Genomic DNA, 19,540 nt, shown 5'->3' on the forward strand with positions numbered 1-19,540 from the left:
AGCCTTGTGCTCACAGCTCTGAAACCCTCACCATTGGTTTGCATTCTAGGACGGACTATAAGGTCCAAGAGGGTGGGAAGGGTCAGTGTGTGTCAAAGTTATGTGCCCTGTGCCTAGCACAGTGGCTGGCCAATAGCACACATCTGCTCAGCAGTGTCGAATGAATAAGTGGATGAATGAACTCTCAAACCGAACTGTTTGCCGTTCCTCCTAAGTCCATCCTACAGCACATTCCACATCCAGTATAATGATTTGCTTAGAAGTCGGCTTCCCCAAAGAGCAGAGTCTTGATCATGTCTGGATCCTCAGCACCTGGCAGTAGGTGTGCATCGAGAGATTGCTGAATGAATAAGGACGTAAGTTTTCTACTCCAAGTTCTAGCTGTGAGTTTAGCCTTGCAGTTTTCCTCTCTGGGTCTCCTGTTTCTCATCTCTATGATGAAAAATTCGGATTCATGATTCCTAAGTCTTTTGGGAGTTTAATTTGTGATTCTGAGTAGGGGCCCAGCCTCGCAAGGGAGTCCCCATTTGCCATACACTTGCTGCCCTCTGCTGGTATGATTGGTGTAGGACCTCTTTATTCCCGATTTTCCTGAAAGAACTACTTCGAGGCAAAGGTCCAGATGGGCAGACTGGTCTGTCAGTGGGACAGGGATTGGAACCTCATTACCTTACCTGGGTTTGATTAAAATGTGCAGGTGTGAACCTCCCTCCATCCCATCTGCCCACTCCTCCCACAGAAAGGATCGCGGGGGTAGATCGCAGAAGGACTAATGCAGTGAGTGGTCTCAGCCCCCAACACATTACAACCATGGCGGGGGTTGGAAAGAACTGGGGCCCAGGCCCTACTTCAAACCAACAGGTGAGTCCCTGGCTGGGCAGGGCCCAAGCATCCTTATATAGTAAAAGTCGGCCCACTGCTTCTAACGTTCCATCATGTGGAGAACCGCGGGACCAAGATGATGTTTACACGTGTATCTTGAGCCAAAAGCTTGGAAGCACAGTAAAAAGCTCATCCAGAGAAAGAATAATGAAGACTGTGACTTGATCACATCAAATTCCCTTAGCCTACCTTTAAAAGTTTTCTTTCTTTGACAAATGCTGACAGCTTCTAAACCATAAATTTTGTTTGGGGAACCAATTCCATCTACCGTTAGGGACGTTGCTTCCACATCTGGTTTCTTTTTCTTTTTGTAATATGGTTCTATATTCTGGTGCACAGTACCACCATTTTTCGTGGGGTTTTAGTTTTTTGTTTTGTTTGGTTTGGTGTTCTGTTCGTTTGTTTGGTTTGGTTTTGGGGTTTTTTGTTTTTTACATTTTCTGCATATGTTGATAAGTCTCCCTCGGTTGCAGATAACAGAATTTGTCTGTTGCCAACTTAGACCATAAATGAGAAAATGCCGTAAGGGTACTGATTCACCACCCACTGGGCTAGTGACTAGTCGGAGGGTGGCAAACAGAAACTGGAACTCTAGGGGACACCAGGAAATGGTCTCTTCCTGTGTCATTTGCCTCTACTTCCCTCTGCACATTTAATTCATTTCTTCTTTCTCACAGCCAACTGGAATTTTCTGCTTATTCATCCACAAGGCAGAACATGGTCACCAGCAGATCATGACTCACCTGAGCTCAGCCTCCACCCGTTGGAGAAAAACTCCTTTTTGTCTGCACTAGATCCAAATTTCCAGAATTGTACCCTTGGGTCTGAGGCTCACCCTTGGGCCAATCAACCATGGCCTGCAGGGCCAACTATGTCATTCTTTTATACAAAGTGAAAATAGGGGGCCCCTCATTCAAAACTCGGGGAAAGTGCCATTAATGGTAAATACAAAGGCTCTCCCTCTTTTCTTCTCCTCCAGCATGAATCTTACCATTCATCTTTATATCATGCAATGCCAGTTTTAAATGTAAATTATCACAGGGCATTTAACTCACATGCAGGATCACTGAAACTACACAATTTGTATTTTGTGACTCGCAGGCCAGAAGAAACAAGCACAATTCAAACTACTAAAGATTAGGAGGAAGAAGAAAGATTCCCCAGGCTCCCCCAAGGGGGCACTCCATCAGGCACGGGGATACCAAACGGGCTGGGGACTTAGGCCCCCATGCATGTTTAGGGGTCCTGCCCCATCCTGCTAGCCACTAGACCCCTGCACGTGACCCAGCTGGGGACAGGGTCTAGGGAACTTGGGCTAGGCATTACTCCTTCCCACAGGTCCACCCCCAATGCCATAGCAGACTGTGACTCTTCAAAGATCTTTTTTTTAAACGTTTATTTATTTTTGAGACAGAGACAGAGCATGAACGGGGCAGGGTCAGAAAAAGAGGGAGACACAGAATCCAAAACGGGCTCCAGGCTCTGAGCTGTCAGCACAGAGCCCGACGCGGGGCTCGAACTCACGGACCGCGAGATCATGACCTGAGCCGAAGTCGGCCGCTTAACCGACTGAGCCACCCAGGCGCCCCTCTTCAAAGATCTTTAAAACCTCTGTGCCGGGACACATTTGGTACCTGGGCCAAAAGCGGGCAGAGGCTGGCCCTAGCCAATTCGCAGCCTCTGGCCAGCCCTGAGACACACACCATGATGCTGCCAGCCCAGGGCAGGCACAGCTGCCACTATGCCCACTCAAGATGCCTCAGGATACATGCACCCCATCCCCACCCTCTCTGTGCCTGAGCCCAGGCCCTGGACTGGGGAGGGGGGCAACTGTGGTTACAGGGCACGTCAGGGAGAGGGGGGCCAGGCTGGGCCCCAGGCACCAGGGGCGGGAGAGCAGGCAGCTGAGAATGGGTCGTGGGGAGGTGGCCAGAGGCGGGACCACACACAAGTGACGCTCCAAGCCCTGGCACATCCTCCACTGTCCCATCAGACTCTACTTCCAAAGTCCCAATTCAGAGGTAAAAGGATTAAGAATCACAGATGGCGACCAAAGAGCGTTAAGCTCCAAGCACAGGGCCTTCTCAAGGGCCACATGCTCACTGAGCAGGCCCTGGCGGTCTGCTGTGGAGGTGGAAACATAGGGTCTGGCGGTAACCTTCCGAAGGAAGGGTTCCCAGAAATGAGGAGGAGAGTGAGTTGGGGAAACCAATCATTATTATTTTTTACTACAAAGTAGAAGTGGAAACCCCTCCCCTTTGCCGTGCAAATTTATAAACATTAAACTACACATATTCTGTAACTTGACTTTTTTACTCCACAGTATACTACAGACATCGTTGAATGGCTGCATTATATCGAACGGCTGTTCAGTGATAGATTAGCTAAAATACTTACCATGGACTCCAAGACTCCATGTGTCCTGGCCCCTGACCCCATCTCCTACCACTCTCCCCTCTGTCCCCTTGAGTCCCCATTCTGCTCCAGCCAGCTGGCCTGGTGTTATCTTCCTCAAGCAAACCAAGCACATCCCACACAGGGCCTGCCCACCTGCTCTCACCGGATGGCTTATTGGCCCCACCCCACCGTTTCTGGTCTGGTCTGTGGTGGGGGGCGGGGGAAGGCAGGGATCTGCATTTCTAGGGTGACCCTGATGTGGCCAATCCAGGGAGCTCTCTCTCTGAGAACCACTGGCTCAGATCCCATGTGGCCAGCTGCAGGCCTGGGAATGGCTCCCAGAGGGTGGAGCAAGGCCACTCAGGGCCCACCCCTGGAAAGTTGGGGGTTGCAGCATGAATTTGCCCACCCCCCTCCTGGTGCTGCCCTCTACTGCTCTGGGAGGGGAGGAGAGGAGAAAGCACATCTCCAAGTTGAAGACTGCTCTTGCATCAGGACTACCTGGTTGAAAGAAATGAAGCTGTCCCGCTGTCCCCCACCAAGCAGGTGTTTGGCTCTGCAGGGAGTGGGGAGAGAGAGAGAATTTGGGGAAACCTAGCAGAACAGCGAATGAGCCTCCCTGACCCCATCCTAACCCTCCCACCCACATCCTGCTCCCCAGCTCATACCCATGTGTCCCTCCTCCCCAGGCCAGGGGTGAGGGTGACAGTGTCACTCCAGTGGGCATTGTCCAAGGGGCACCGGTGTCCCCCCAACACGGGCTGCTGGGTCATGCTTTTCTACACCTTCAGTCTCTAGTATCTAATCAGTTTTCCCCAACCTTTCCTCATCTGATCAGTGAAGAACAGAATCTCCTCGTTTTCATTTGTATTTTTCATCAGGGCAACTTGTATTTCTTCTTCTGTGTTTTGCCTGTTCATATCCTTTGACCATTTTCCTAATGAGTTTATTTTCTTACTGATTTAAAATAGCTCTTTAGTTTCTGTTATCAGAACTTTTTTGTGACTTCACTATGCATCCTTTAACTTTATGATGTACCAGTTAGTATCTATGTGGCCACCTCTCTGAGCCTCAGTTTCCTCCTCTAAGAGATGGGAGAACAGCTGTCTCGCAGGTTTGCAGGGAGGAGGAAGTCAGGTTGTGTCCATACAATATGTGGCCACCACCTCATCCTCCCTCAATAAATGCTTGCAGCTGAAGCTGCTGTCATTGGGTTGGAACCAAACGTCTCTGTGACACTCAGAGACCCCCAGGTGCCAAACTGGTCCGGCGGGTCCCCAGTAATATACAGCACCACGAAACAAGTACAACAGGACATGCGCAGCGCTAGCCCAGTGCAGTTTGGATTGAACTGACTTTGCACTTTGTGGCGTCTCCACTTCCGAGTCTGCTGAGTTGGAGCGGGACTGTAAAGCTAATGGAGAAGCCAGAATGCTGTGTGACTTGGCATAACTCAACTTTCTTCCTTTGTCACGACTCCTCCATCAGCCGGCCCCTGACTACTGCAGCCTCCAGGAACACCTGCCCTACCTGGACATGGTGATTGCAGAGACCTTGAGGATTTACCCACCAGCTTTCAGGTACGCCCGAGTCCCTCCCACGCCCCCAACACACTGCCCAAAGCCCCTTCGGCATCACTGTCTCACGTCCTCACTAGTCCTCAGACTGTCACAACCTGGGTTATCAGGAATGCTGGAGTCAAGTTCCTGGAGGATGAGGTCTGAGCCTTGGGTTTCTTTGTATCCCCTGGGGCACGATGCCTTCCATGCAGTAACCCACAGCAGTAAATGTCTGGCTCATTTTCCTTTCTGTTAACTACCTTCTCCAAGCATCACTGGGCTTTTCTTAACGACCTTCCTACCCAACCCAAGCCAATCTCTTTGGCCTCCTAGCCTGGAATGGCTTTCACTAGTCATTCATTTGGCAACTATTTACTGAGCCGAATGCTGTTGCAAGCACTGGGAAATGAGCCATGTACAAAACAGATAAAACCCCTGCCCTTGGAGTTGACATTCCAGGGGGGACCTCCCAAGGCCTGGGAGGCGTCTCCTCACTTTCCAACAACCCACACTTGTCCTATCCTTCAAACTCCAACCCAAGACTCGCCACTGCAGGCCATTTGCCTCTCCTCCCCCAGCATTTTCACGCTGACTGTACTTCATATTATATTCTTGGATACTTTTCAACCCCTCTGCAATATTTTGCCCAAGTACATCCACTCACACCAACCTGTAAGTGCCTTGAGAGCAGGAATCTGGTCTTCCACTTCTTTCCAACTCCCCCTAAGCGAGGCCTTCCAGGGAGCACAGCATCTTAACTTGGGTCCCCAGACCCTTAGGGAGGGAAACAGTGGCCAGATTTCAGGTTCTAGAAACAGAAGCAACACAAAGCATTTAACCCTATATATTGTAAGTTCCACTCTGCATGTCTATGAATGAATATACCGCATAATCCATTTGGAGGTAGCTTTTGCCATTTTAAGAGAGAAAATGTGGATGATTTGAAGGTATCTCAAAATTATATTCCAACCAAAAACATCACAGAGTGTGACTGTAGCGATTGTGCAGTGTTCAGACCCAGAGCAAAGAGACAGAATTCCACAGAAGGGAGTGAAATCACACGGTCCTCAAGCACACAGGGTTTCAGTCTCCCTGATCTGGGAACAGCCAGTAACTCCAGGGCCAGATTCTATGGGCCTTTCCTGATTTCCTTGGGAGCTGCAGAGCAAACTGTCTCCAATCTTCGTTTTTTAATGATTTATACCTAGCTTCCTTCCAAGGGAACTGTGGGCATCTGCTATACACATTAAAATGAAATTTGAAATAAGACATTCAGTGATAGAACAAAGGCTGTCTAGAGGAAAGAAGCCTTTACAGGACCCTAGAGATGGCCGATAACTGGAGTCAGCTCCCTGCTCGGTTGTTGAGGCTCCTGGCCGAGAGAGAAACCAGCAGAGTTGAACGGTCACGTTCTCTAGCGGGAAGAAAGTCTATCAATGATCAAAGACACGTCATTTCCTGGATCTGAACCCAATCAAGAACTCATCACGCGAGACCTTGTGGAGATGATGTGTTGAGCGACAACGTGAACAGGCTCTTTAATGCCAAAATGCTCTGATCAATTCTCCTAGTGACCTTTTTATAAATAGTACTATGAAAAAGGAAGCCAGCGAAGGCATTGCTCCAGAGAACCAGCAGCTGGTTCGGGAAGGCAGGACAAGATTTGCTGATTCCCTCATAAGGTCACATACAGTGCCAGTGCTCCGTAATCACAGAACAAATTTAGATAGAAAGTCAAGACAGGTTCACATCACTGCCCTTAGTTTGCTGTGTGATCTTGGGTAAATTCTGCACTGCTCTGTGCTTCTGCTTCCTGTGTGTTCAGTGGGCACACAATGTCTGCTCGGCCCGCCCCACAGGAGTGGTGAGAATCAGTGGGACAGAACATCTGAAAAGCCACACCGCTCTAGGTGGAGCACCACGTAAGGTGCGAGGTGAAGAGAAAGAAGGACTGACCTTTCCAGTCAAATGATCCGCTTCCATCCTGCTCCAATCCTGGGCAAGCCGTGGTCTCCTGGGCCTCACCGTCCTCCCCACCTACTCTGTTGGAATTTTTAACGTATCAGCCCTGCTGACTTCTGTTATCAAACAACAGAAATGAGAGAGGCAAGCCGTCATTATTTTCAGCCAGACAAGAAGCCAATTCGCTTCAGCCCAAGCAATAGATTTGGTGAATACAGGCACAGTGAGAATTCTATGTTATTTTACTTTATTTTATTATTTTAATCTCAAAAAAGCATCTTGGCTTTTCCCAAGCACTGACACACCACTATTCCCCCAAAATCTCAGAATGGCCCCTGTGGAAAACATAACTCTTGTTGAAGTGTTATCACTATGAATCCAGGTTTCTATGCAATATAATTCAGTAGATTTTTCTGGCCTTGTGTGTGGGCTGGCCTAGCCCGGCAGGAGGCCCAACCATATACAGAAGGGAAAGCCCTGGCTTTGAGGGGGTCTTGGATCCAGGTCCAAGATATTTCCAGTAAAGACAGCAAAGAAGGGGATGCCAGGGTATAGCCTAGTTTGACCCGTTAGAACTGAGGCTGCAACATCAGAAACCCCCACCTTCTTGCTCTGATTTGAGCCCTGGTGTTTTGCTACCAGCTCCAAGCACATATTAATTGCATTGGTAGCTTTAACAGAGTGTTAAATCCCACAAGGAGCCTCGGATTGCTCTTAATTTCTCTGAGAAGTGAGAAGAGTATAGAATAACAATTAGGATAACAATTATATCTCCCCTAAGATATTTAGGAAAGTCCAGTCCTATAATGTGAAGTAAAAGCCAGCATAGATTATTTTTAATTTTAAAGTAATTACCTATATTACAAAAATAATATGCTTATACTTAAAGTAAAAACAAAAACCACCAAAACCAAAAACCGAAACAATACAGAAGGGTCCAAAGAGAAAGCTGACACCTCTAGTCCCCTGCCATCCTCCACCCCAGTCTCATCCCTTAGAAGAAATCATAGAAGTTCAGGTATTCTTCCAGAAATTTTATGTTCATATGAAAAAATCTATAGTCTAGCCCTTAAAAATACAATACATGGTGCCTGGGTGGCTCAGTCGTTAAGGATCTGACTTTGGCTCAGGTCAAAATCTCACGGTTTGTGAGTTCAAGCCCCGCATTGGGTGAGCCCTGCTTCTCTCTCCCTCTGTCTCTCACTCACTCACTTGCGCCCCCTCTCTATCAAAAAATATATAATAAATATAATATAATATAACATAATATAATATAATATTAATATAATTTTAGTATATATATAATTTTAGTGTATATATAATTTTTACTATATATATAATTTTTACTATATATAAAATACATATATATAAAGAAATGGGACTGTGCCATGGCCACTTGGTACAGTAAACAAGCTGCCCAAAAGTTTTCCCCTCGAGTAGAAGTTATCCATAGTGACACAGACAATGAACCGAGATCAGATTTTCAAACCCAAATTTCCTTTAGGTAAAGCAAAGCGGTGGGCGAGGGCAATTTAAAGAGGCTTGACCTTGAACGGATGAGGGAAAGCGTGGCCAGGGGAGTAGCCCTGCAAGCCCCTCCCCAGAAACAAGCCCTTCAAAGGTACCTGTGCTCCCCTAACCAGGCCTAAGAGAAGCTCTTCAGGCTCGATGGATGAATGCATTTTCACTGAGCGCCAACTGAGTCTAAAGAGCCTAGAGACTGCAGGGTCCTGGGCAGTACAGGGGGTTGCGGGGGGGGGGGGGGGGGTGGGGGGTGCGGTGTGTGGAAACCATCCAGGTCACCCCCGAAAGAGGGCCGGACCTCTTGTTCCCCTATACCCCAGCCTCACTTGCGCACTTCACACTCCGACTCGATTTGCCCCAGAGCACGGCCGCCGAGTTCTGCTTATTGCAGCTGCGCAATCGAGGCGGGGCGGGGGGGGGGGGGGGGGGGGGGTGCTGACCCGTGTGTCCCCGCAGGTTCACGCGAGAGGCGGCGCGAGACTGTGAGGTTCAGGGGCAGCGTATCCCGGCAGGCGCCGTGGTGGAGATGGCGGTGGGCGCCCTGCACCATGACCCTGAGTACTGGCCAAACCCCGAGGCCTTCGACCCTGAGAGGTGAGCTCAGTGCCTTCAAATGGGCCCCGGAGGGACACGAGAGGAAGGCCCTTGGAAGCGGCCAAGGGGAAACACCGATTTAGTAAAGTTGTCCCCAGTCAAAAGTCACGGGAGTCAGATATTTGTGAGGCATCATTTCCAAAGGAAATACCGGTACCAGTTTTAAAAGCCCCCAACAGAATCCAGAGATGTAGCGTTTCAGCAGCCCTGCATGCAAGTAACAAGGCAATTTCAATTGGGGGCCCTCGGTTTCTTCAAGCCGGGAAACAGGACACAGGATCGTATTTCAGGTGTGCTCTGGAAAGCAACAATAGATTTCCTTTTTAAAAAACTGGAGCTCGTTCCTAAGTAAGAGTTATCAACTAAATTTCTCCCTGAATTCATGAGATCCAGCTATGCTAACACGGTCGACCTGGATCCCCACTCCTGCCCCCTACACGGATTTGGTCCGTTGCCTAAATTTCATTTCAAGGATCCCAGATTTAAAATGAGCAGGCATCCACACCCTCCTCGTCAGAATCAATCCATACCCCTTCCTTGTGTGATCTGGCCATGGGGAGGCCCCGGGCGGGCTGTTTCCGCCTGTAGGACTTAGAACATTCTGTGGAAAGGAGCCCCGACTCTACAACCTCCTCACTGGGAACCTGTGGGCGGTGGCACCTAGATCAATAATATCGAGTGTGTAACGGCTCGGAAATACAGTAAATATCAAGCACCCTGGACTGCAGCTGTAAGGCTTACAGCATCACCTTTGAAAACGAAAAAGTGCATTAATCCTAGTTGAAAAGGGGCAGGGGGTCAGGGGCTCCTAGGCCCAGAAAAATGCACAGGTAAGAAGCGAGCTGTGACAACACAGTAGTTGACACCTGGCTCTGCTGTCACAGAACACGTGTGGCAAATGCTATTTGGTAGCAGGTAGGAGAGAATTCCTGCGGAAGGGCCTCCCGTTAGGAAAGCACCCAATGGTTCAGGTGTCACTTGAACCAGAAGGGCAAGTGTGGGCAGGGGAGATAGCTGTCCCGAGTGGCACCAACAGATAAACTCGCAGGAAGTGGAGGGCTGGTTCCGTGGGGAATTCTGCTTAAGAAGCTGCTGATGGCTGGTGCCCTCCGCTGGCTGATGGGAAATTTGGTGCCACAGGCCCAGGTGAGGGCTGTGCTTTCTCAAGACTTTGATCCTCGTGAATCACAGCCTTCAGGCTCATTAACAGCACAATCAATTCTTAAGGAGAGGGCGAGAGGGCAAAGTGGGCCTTCCAGGTGATTCCTTTACGTCAGCAGTGCCTCTCGGGCTCTGCCAGACCCAGGAGAGGGCAGGACTGAAGCTCAGGGATCAGCAGCCACCTGCTCCAGAGAGGGAGGAGGCCGCGTGAAAACAGGATTCTGTTGAGCATGGTGGGGTTCAGGCCCACTTGGTAGGAGCGTGGCCTCAGATGAAGGGCTCCCTCAGCCACACCGAGTGGCTGCAGAGGAAGGGGAAGGGAGGCGGGGTGTCCGCGGCCTACCCTGACCTACCCTGACTGCACGGCCCTCGCAGGTTCACGGCAGAGGCCCGGCGGCGCCGACGTCCCTTCACATACCTGCCATTCGGGGCGGGCCCCCGGAGCTGCCTCGGGGTGCGGCTGGGGCTGCTGGAGATCAAGCTGACGCTGCTCCACGTCCTGCGTGAATTCCGGTTCGAGGCCTGCCCGGAGACGCAGGTGAGCTCGCTCTCCCGGGCACAGGGGGTGCCCACCCCAGTTCTCATGGCGGGGCCGATCCTTAATCCCTCTTGGCCTCAAGAGGCCTTGATCGGTATAAGGGGGTTGGTAATAACACCTCCTCCCTGTTCATGCTGTGCGAGGCTTAAATGAGCCAGTACAGGCACTCAGGTAAGTGCCTGGCACATCATCAGAGTGTTAGCTGTTATTACTATTAACGTTCTGTGTACAGGGAAGCTGTACCTCTTCCCTCCTCAGCAATGAGAACCCAGTAATCCCCCAGAGTAGGTTTTATTATCCCCATTCTTCAGATGAGGAGCTAAAATAAAGCTCAGAGAGCTTAAGTAACTTGCCTGAGGCCTTATACTACGTTTACCATATACCACAGGCTCTGTGAGGGCAGGAACCAAAAGTCTGTCTGATTCATTGCTGGAGCTTCCAGCACCAGGTACAGGGCAGGTACTCACACCTTCACTGAACAAATATTAGCAAATGAATGACTAGCCAGAGAGTGAAGAAAGGGGCTCACACCAGATTGGGCTCGCCCCCAAGCCTCCCTCCTTCCTCTACATGGAGCCACCTCTCTGCCATGTTTGCTGTTCCCTACATAACAACACTGTGCCCCTCCATGCCTGTTCAGAGCCCCTGTGCATGGCTGGACAGGGGGTGCATTAGGGAACAAATAATAAGTACCCAGTGATGAATGGAGAACTTCTAGATTCAAAGAGTGGCATTCATTGCCTCTGACAAACAGGGAGACTGGGTTCAAGGTTAGACAGAGAGGTGCAAACTGGGAACACAGGGCCAAACCAACAGAGACAAGAGCAGGCCCCTACCTGAAGTAGGTGTTCCCTGTGTGCAGGACTTCCTTTTGGGATTTGTCTCACTTACCCTTAATCTTGACAAACGGCACAGCAGCCAGACCATTGTGCCAAAACATTGCTTATGGCTGGCATTCCCCAGCTCAAGAACCAGCCATGGGTCCCTGAGCCTACCAGCTCTAAGGAGAGCTCGTCTGAGCCCACTTTGTATTCCCTGCCCCAAATTCCCACCCCGAGAGTTCTACCTGCTCTTCCCTACCTAGAATGCCATCTCTCCCACTCCTCTGTTCCCAGCCTAATCCCATCTTCCAAATCCTTGGGTATTCCCCTATATCCTGAAGTGGCCCTTGAGAAGTGCTGTTCACAAGGCTTCTCTGACTCCTAGCCCCACCTAAAGGGCACGTTCCTCCAGGAAGCTCTCCCTGAATTTGCTAGCCCCAGCCAACCTCCTTTTTTGAAGTCCAGTAGTGTTTCCACTTTGTCTATACCTGTGTTAATACAGTAGCAGCTAGCCACATCTGGCTATTTAAATTTTAATAATCAGATTAAAAATTCAGCCCCTCGTTTGCAGTAACCATATTTCTAATGCTCAGCAGTCACATGTGCTACTGGTGGGGTACCACACGTTTAGTCCATCTTGTTTCTTGGTCACAGAACTTCTCTCCCATCTGAACTAAAACCCCCAAAGACATCTGAAAAACCCAAGGCCCAGCACTAAGGGCCAGTGATGCTTCTTTCCTTTAAAGTGTTCACATTAGCCACTGAACCATCATTTTACACGGGGCTCAGGGGGACACCCTGCTTCTTAATTCTTGGGCTTTTATTCCAAGTCCCCAGTCCACCACCCATCTCCTTGTAAGCTGGACATAAGGAAAGCTTTCTGAATGGCAGTGAGGCTAGACCACAGCACTCATGAGAAGGGAACAGTATGAAGCCACTCTCCCAAAGCCACTTGAAAAGAGGGGATGCTGCTTGCTACTGGCAGGGCACCAGTGAGAGAGAATAGTAGGAGAGGGGACAGTTTGAGACTTTGCTCTTCACTTTCCGGGCACGTGACCTTAGACATGTCACTTGGCCTCTTTGAACTTCCATTTCTTCATTTGCAAAGTGAGCCACCAGTACCTCTTACACAGGCTTCTTGGGAGGATAAATGTGGGACTGAGTACCCTCCTTACTTACAGTATTTTTTTAACATGGACAAAAGGGCCGAGCACCCATGTGCTGATGGGGCCCCAGCGCCCAGCCTCCCTGAGCGGCAGCTTTGCTGGCCTCTCAAGGCCGTGCTGGGGAGGCTGCTCTGCTCCCTCAGCCCTGCTATCTCTCAAATTTCCACAACCCCACTTCAGGCCCAGTTCCAAAAAGCTTTCCTATAGATGTGGTTAGCTATAACAAGTATCTTAATCTCCTCTATTTTAGGTACCACTGCAGCTAGAATCCAAATCTGCCCTAGGTCCGAAGAATGGTGTCTACATCAAGATTGTCTCTCGCTGACAGTTTTATGAGGACACCCCCCAAATGCAAAGGAAACCTTGATGTGGAAATTCAGATTTCGGGGAAAACATCACTGAAGCAATTGAAAGGGTACCCACCATGCAAGTATAAAAGAGGTCTTTACATAACTTTTCCCAAATGTTCCTGAACATTTAATAAATGTTTCTTGCACTTAGTTTTAACTTTGCTGATGGTGTAGGAACCGCTGACCCACCTCTCAATAAGAGATTGCTGATAAATAGGCAAAAATGTAGTTTTGTCAACGTGACTGAGAACTCAGGGTTTTGAAGGAAGTCCTAGCCTCAGGATGGAAGGAATCTACAGGGCAGAGGACACGGGGACACTCCGGTGAGCTGCCCTAACAGCACCACCTCGTGGGCCTTTCCAACTTCCGGTACATTATGGTGTCTAACTTAAAAAACTATATTTATCGGAAGCTTAACTCCGACAAGTGGCTCAAAAGCTTTCTTTTGCTTTGATTTTCCTAGGTAAGCTAATACAAACTTTATAATGTTTTAATGCACAGAAGAGTGATAGAGCCTAAAATGCACTAAAGGCATCGTAACTTCTCTTCATTTTGATCAAAGAATCAAATACTGAGGTGAATTTATTAAAACTGTCGTGTTGCTGAGAAGTTAAAATTCAACAGAGAGCTTGCAGGGTGAATCCCACATCTGCCACCAGCAGTGTGTGGTCATGACTGCTGGTCTTTCCACATCCTCCTGTGCCTCATTGTCTTCATCTGTAAAACAAGGGAGCTGTCCTAGATCAAAGCTCCCTCCTCTATGTAACATGTGCGCAGCACGAAGGGGCTAAATGCCCCATAGATAACATTCTGAGCGGGAATCTGTAAGCCTGGATACCCAGAGGCTGACCACCTTTACGCTGTTTCAGGAGAGCTGGCACAACAGGTGTTCACGGATCCATGGCTGTGGATCCTGCCTCTGCCGTTCGGTCTTCTCCTGCTCCAGCCAAAAGGACCCCAAGCTTTCCCCCAAAGTCCTTCCCTAGAGAGCCCTCTTCTCACTTTCTGGCCTCCCCAGAGATAGGAAGGCAGCTTCGTCACCCACCACTGTCCCAGCCCTGGGTGCTGCCTGGCCAGCCCATCACACAGCCCTTTCTGCAACCTTGCTGCCACCACTGCTCCTCTCAGGGATCAAGCCTCTCTGACACGTCTGGCCCTGAGGCTCAGACCCACTGGAGAAAGCCACACATTCCCATTCCTGGGGATCTAACCTGTCTTCCCAGACTGCCCTGCTCATCTCCCAATCCCTGACCCCCTATGGCCATCAAGTAACCTCAATCCTGCAGAAGGGCCCAGCTGAGCACGTGGCTTCCTCCTAAGGGCACAGCCTATGCCTGCTACCGGAGCCCATCAGCTCCATTGGCTTCCCTCACCTGTTCTGTCCAGGTGCTCACCATGTTTAGAAACAGCAGGGGGGAAAAAAAACAGGGAAGCTTCCTAATGTTCTAGAATTGCTAGACTCGGCTCTTCCATGGTTTCAACCCACAATCCCTAGCTCTCCTGAAATCCCACCATACACACACAACACTAGCTAACGGGGCAGGAGATGGCACTGCCTGGGTCTTCCACAAAACCCTTTAGCTGTATCCCAACCGTGTCCTCATGACCTGTCAGTCACACACACACACACACCCTGGGTCCCACCACGTTTTTACACTAAGAGAATTACCGTCATTTTGACATCTTCCCATCACAGTGCCCACCCCATCCCAACAATCTGGCAAGATGGACCCCATCCTTCTCTCAAATTTCTGATCCAAGTAGGTGTTCTTCCTGGCTTGCTTTCTCAAAGATGAGCAAATCCAGGGCCTCTGGATTTGATGAGTCTTCGTAGCTCATTTGCCAATTCTGGAGCGTGTGATCACCTCCTACCGTTCTCCAGCCATTCTTCCCACCCACACTCCCAGACCATCCATGCCACCCACTACTAAGCTCCCAGCAGCCACGTGGTTAATGAGCATGGAATCACTTCTATTTAAGACGTAGCAGGCAAGCACCTGATTTAATGGTTCTCCCTGACACCCCTCTGCACCCCCCCAACACACACCTGCTATAGTAGGACCATGACTTAATCAAAAAGCAATGAATAAAACTTACGATTAGTCAGGACATGGGGGAAATATTCTGGGGGCTCTGAAAATCACACCATGTACAACCAGGTGACCAGCCCTGCGGGTGGGTAAGATAATACTGTTGTTTCATTCCCCCGGTCATAAAATTCAGTTATGACTGGTCTTGATTGGCTGACCTGTGTAAAGTTCCAGAGCACTCCCTAACCCCGCTCCAAAGAGGCAAAGAACTAAACTGAGAATGTGAGGACAAAGCAGCAGAAGTGAAGACATCACATGGGGTGGACACACTGTACTAGGAAGGTGGGGGGATGGGTAGGAAAGGTGTAGGGGAGGTGAGAAGCCCACTGCTGAGGACTAAACCCAGAGACCAACAGGTACAGCCACTTCATAACACGGAGCCACCCTGTCAGCCCCTCCTCCCCCAGAGCAGAGCCAGCCAGCACCCGGTAGAGACTCCCATAACCTGCTGTGTGTGGACGACACTCACAGAATGCACCCCCCCGCCCCATACACACACACACATCTACAACACACTCTACTCAGTAGCCAATCTGGGTTTTGTGGAACTTGGGGTTTATAGGGGTTGGAGAAGGAAAAAAATCCAAATATGTAATTTTTACGCATTTAACTGAGATGTATGACCATGTGGCCACATAGTTAGGACCCACCCCTGCAACGGTTGTGGAGACAGCCCCAGCAAGTGAGGGGCCCTGAACCCTCAAGTTCATCAGCCCCATGGGTAAGTCCACACACAGCCCCCGAGGCCAGTAATGGAGGCTCCGTTATATCCAGACACCCAGAATAGTGCCTGTATCCAGCAGGTGCTCGATAACAGACGCTGAAGAATGAGCTTTGCTTGTTGCCCACCTCAGATAAATATTTTTTATTTCCATACTCTGTTGTGACATTTGCAGCACAGGTATTCCAATCTCACAGGAACATAAAACCCACATCTGGAGGGTGTCCAGTGTACTCAGGAGATGCGGCAACGGGTGTTGGTGGGCAGAGCCTGGGGCCCTTGGGGGGACCGTGTCACCTGCCAGGATTAAAGCGCTTCCTCTGAGGGATGCTGACCCTGCCAGGACACAGGGCAACTGACAGGACTGCGGTGACACCACACAGTAGCCACTTGCTCTAACCCTGTGATATACGGGCCATTCCAAGGCCAGAAGCCCAGGAGAAGAGCTGCCTGGATCAGAGCCAGAGCCACAGACACAGTGACTGCCGCCTGTACCGATGACTACTGTGTCATTCTGACAAAAAATTAAATGAGATGCCACTGAGACCCTGAAAAACCAAACCACTCACTGCAGAGAAAGCAACTGAAATCTAAAATCAATCCATAAAATAGTATCTAGAAACTCTGTGCCTGGTGCCCATCAGCTGCCAAGTCAACAAAGAGTGTAAATAATAAAATTTTAACACACTACTAAAAAGTAATAATAGGCCCACCTACAGTCACTTCTGGTTAGTTTACTAATGAGCCCAAAAGTGGCTTAAAACTAAAAACTATCATCAGTGAGAGATTAAGAATGTAACTTCATCAGGAAGTCAATGCTAAATGAACAGTTCATTAAAAAGTTTTCTGTTAAAAGAAAAAAAGAAGAAAACTTTCCCAAATAGCTACTCCAAGGACAAGAAGCCTGAAAGGCACTAAAAGCATCACCGCACGCTCACTGCCGGCCGCCAAAGAAAGACGCTAAGGAGAAGAAGGTGGAGACCCCCGCCACGGGCTTGGTGGAGCTGGCGTACTGGATGATGTACTCAGGGTAGATCTGGTGCTTCTCGAAGATCACGAAGATGGAGGGGTCGGACATGCTGTTCACGCAGCTGTCATAGAAGACGTTGCCGTGGCCTTCCTTGGCCGGGGGGCGGACGAAGGAGGCGCTGCCTCGGACGAACTCCCCGACCAGCACCCGGGCCAGGAACATCGTGTGGGACTTGGTGTCAGATTTGCTGTAGTGGTGGGAATATGCGGCGTCGCGGGCAAAGTAGCTCCCTGCAAGGACACAGGCGGGCTCAGCTGGCGTCGGGGCACAGCCCGCAGCCTGGAAGGGGAGGCTGCGGTGTCCTGTCAACCAGGCAGTGCCGATGGCCTCCGTCCTTCGGTCACCACCTGCCCCTGCCTCCTGTCCTCCCTCATGAAGGCCAACAGAGGAGTCTCCAAACTTGGAGACAGAGAGATCCGATTCCGACTCTGTCCCTCAAATCTGAAAGGTCCCTGGGCACACTGCTACTTAACCCCCAGATCTCAGCTTCCTCAGCTCTCAACTGGGCCTGTCACACCAGCCTCACAGGGTTGGTGTGGAAAGGGAACAAGACCCCGCACGGGACACTGGATGCCAGGAGCCCAACGCAGACAATTATGAAGCCGTCCAACAGGAGCCTGCACTGGAGGCCACCACACACACAATGGGAAATACATCTGCCACTGGCTTTCTCTATGCCGACTCCACAGCTGCTGCCACCTCCAAGAACGGCTGATGGACAAGCGATGGGGTCAGAAGAGGGGCTGTTCACTACAGTATCACATTGTGGAGATGCTTCAATCTAGCAGCCATGTCGTGGTCACGTTAAAGATGGCACCATATATGCCACCTACTTGCACATGGGTCAGGATAAAGCCACCGTGGCAAAGTATTAAAGCTGATTAATCTAGGTAGAACTTATGCTGGAGTTTTAAAAATATTATTCTTGGAGCACCTGTGTGGCTAGTCGGTTGAGTGTCCAACTTCAGCTCAGGTCTTGATCTCACAGTTCACGAGTTCGAGCCCCAATTGGGGCTCTGTGGTGACAGCTCAGAGCCTGGAACCTGCTTCAGGTTCTGTCTGTGTCTCCCTCTCTCTCTGCCCCTCCCCAACTCATGCTTTGTCTCTTTCTCTCAAAAATAAATTCAAAAAATGTTAATAAAAATAAAAAGTAAAAATATTATTCTTGAGACTTCCCTGTGAGTTTCGAAATTATTTCCAAATAAAGTTTTAAAATAACCCAGAAAACAGAGAACTCCCATTACAGCTGGCATGAGACGCACACAAGCATATCTGAACTGTTCCGATTCCCATTCTAACGACTGGGGGGCATGGTCTGGGGCTGGACTCAGGGCTGGGAAGGTACCTGCTTTCCTCACCCCATTCTTGTTCACCGTTTCCAGAGCCTCCATTCCACAGGGACACAAAACCCCAGCTGCTCAAACCTAGGGTCAGGCTCCTGGCTGCACACAGTAAGAACAAGGGTGCCACCAGCTGGGTCTGTTCCTCACTGAGTTCGATCCAGCTCATCAACTCACCCTGGCTCTCCCATGCCCTCCATCAATTTGCTTTAAAATGGCCACCCGGGCCCCAGGGGTTGGGGCGGGGGGGGGAGGTAAAGCCAGGTTCTGCCAGTGGGGCCACCTTCGCCCTTACCTTTGCCGTAAGAAGTACCATGAAGACCACAGACCCTCCAGTCAAAGTTCTGCTGGCAGATGGCATCAACGAAACTGGCACTGGTGCCATGGAACAGCTGCCTCTCATCTACCACCTTCCCTCCGTTTCTCTTCTGCATCTGCCCTTTTTGCCTACAATTATGGGAGAGGAATGTATGTTGGGAGGCAGAGGGTGCTTGTTGCCAAATACAAGCCACTCGACCCAAGAAGACACATTTTATTAGAATCACCAGGAGTCCAGGCCCGTGAAACCAGCCATGGACCAGAGAAAGAAGGTGAACAGTGGGACTGGAGTGAAAAGGCCTCCAGCGGCTTCTTGAACTCCCAAAGCAGACCAGTCCTTGGAAAGCAGACCTACTTCTTCTTCAGCACCTTGCTTCTGCATGGAGCTCAGCTGGGGGAGCTGGAAGATGCTGGTCAGTGGGGGCCACCCCTTCCCCCCTCTGTGTGCTACCCTGATTTCATCACTGGGCCCCAAATACAGAGGACACTGCTCCAACCCCCTTTCTGGGGACAGGTCAGCAGGATCCCAGGCCTGCCACAGCGACCTGCTGCAGATCTCCCCTCAACAAGGCCAAGTCCCTAGGTGCCCAAGAACATGCTAGTCCTCAGGCACAAAGAGGAGACCCCCATTGTGTGGCTGTCAGGACAGCATCTCTCCACTCCTCAAGGTGTGGGTGGCTTCCAATGACCAGTCCCGCTGATCTTCAGGCAGAGAGGCAAGCACTGGCCTTGTCACTAGGGCAGCTTCAGTCCCCTCGGCACTGAGGGATGTGCCAGCACTGAGCTATAAGGATAGTGAGACGGGGAGGAAAGTGGGGACACAGCTCTGGCTGCCATCTCAGATTGTCCCTGAAACCTAGGACACGTTTGGCAAGCAGCTAGCCTACTGTGTATGTATCAGAGGGGACGGTCACCAGCCCACCAAGAGTGAGCCCCCAACGCACCACTGGTAGACTTCCCAGAGGGCCAGATTTTGGACTCGCTCGATCTTCTGAACAAAGTAGAAAGGCAGCGTGCGGTTAAAGAGGTTCCAGACCTTCTGATATTCATCCGATGCAGAACTGAGGGCAATCTTCTGCAGGGAGCA

General features: G+C 50.2%; 2 protein-coding genes and 1 long non-coding RNA gene across 4 annotated transcripts in view; 1 reads left to right on the forward strand and 2 right to left on the reverse strand.

The window, feature by feature from the left end:
- The window catches only part of LOC109269097 (uncharacterized), a 158,982-nt gene extending 150,966 nt beyond the window's left edge, over nucleotides 1-8,016 (reverse strand). For both annotated transcript variants that reach the window (XR_008420440.1, XR_002080943.2), the window contains exons 1-2: nucleotides 6,795-8,016; nucleotides 5,509-5,646 (exon numbers count right to left, since the gene is read on the reverse strand). This is a non-coding gene — a long non-coding RNA (uncharacterized LOC109269097). The remainder of the gene's footprint in view (nucleotides 1-5,508; nucleotides 5,647-6,794) is intronic.
- Nucleotides 1-13,104, forward strand: part of TBXAS1 (thromboxane A synthase 1) — a 154,615-nt gene extending 141,511 nt beyond the window's left edge. Inside the window, exons 10-13 of the mRNA XM_019452924.2 lie at nucleotides 4,768-4,859; nucleotides 8,781-8,918; nucleotides 10,455-10,617; nucleotides 12,855-13,104. Of these exons, the coding sequence (XP_019308469.1) occupies nucleotides 4,768-4,859; nucleotides 8,781-8,918; nucleotides 10,455-10,617; nucleotides 12,855-12,929 (468 nt within the window). The 3' untranslated portion in view covers nucleotides 12,930-13,104. The remainder of the gene's footprint in view (nucleotides 1-4,767; nucleotides 4,860-8,780; nucleotides 8,919-10,454; nucleotides 10,618-12,854) is intronic.
- A 2,790-nt stretch (nucleotides 13,105-15,894) lies between these two features.
- Nucleotides 15,895-19,540, reverse strand: part of PARP12 (poly(ADP-ribose) polymerase family member 12) — a 38,611-nt gene continuing 34,965 nt past the window's right edge. Inside the window, exons 10-12 of the mRNA XM_019452923.2 lie at nucleotides 19,398-19,528; nucleotides 18,431-18,582; nucleotides 15,895-17,025 (exon numbers count right to left, since the gene is read on the reverse strand). Coding sequence (XP_019308468.1) covers nucleotides 16,700-17,025; nucleotides 18,431-18,582; nucleotides 19,398-19,528 — 609 coding nt within the window. The 3' untranslated portion in view covers nucleotides 15,895-16,699. The remainder of the gene's footprint in view (nucleotides 17,026-18,430; nucleotides 18,583-19,397; nucleotides 19,529-19,540) is intronic.

The sequence above is a fragment of the Panthera pardus genome, unplaced genomic scaffold (genome assembly GCF_024362965.1).
Source record: "Panthera pardus isolate Hobbes unplaced genomic scaffold, ASM2436296v1 HiC_scaffold_8, whole genome shotgun sequence".
NCBI classification, from domain to species: Eukaryota; Metazoa; Chordata; class Mammalia; order Carnivora; family Felidae; genus Panthera; species Panthera pardus.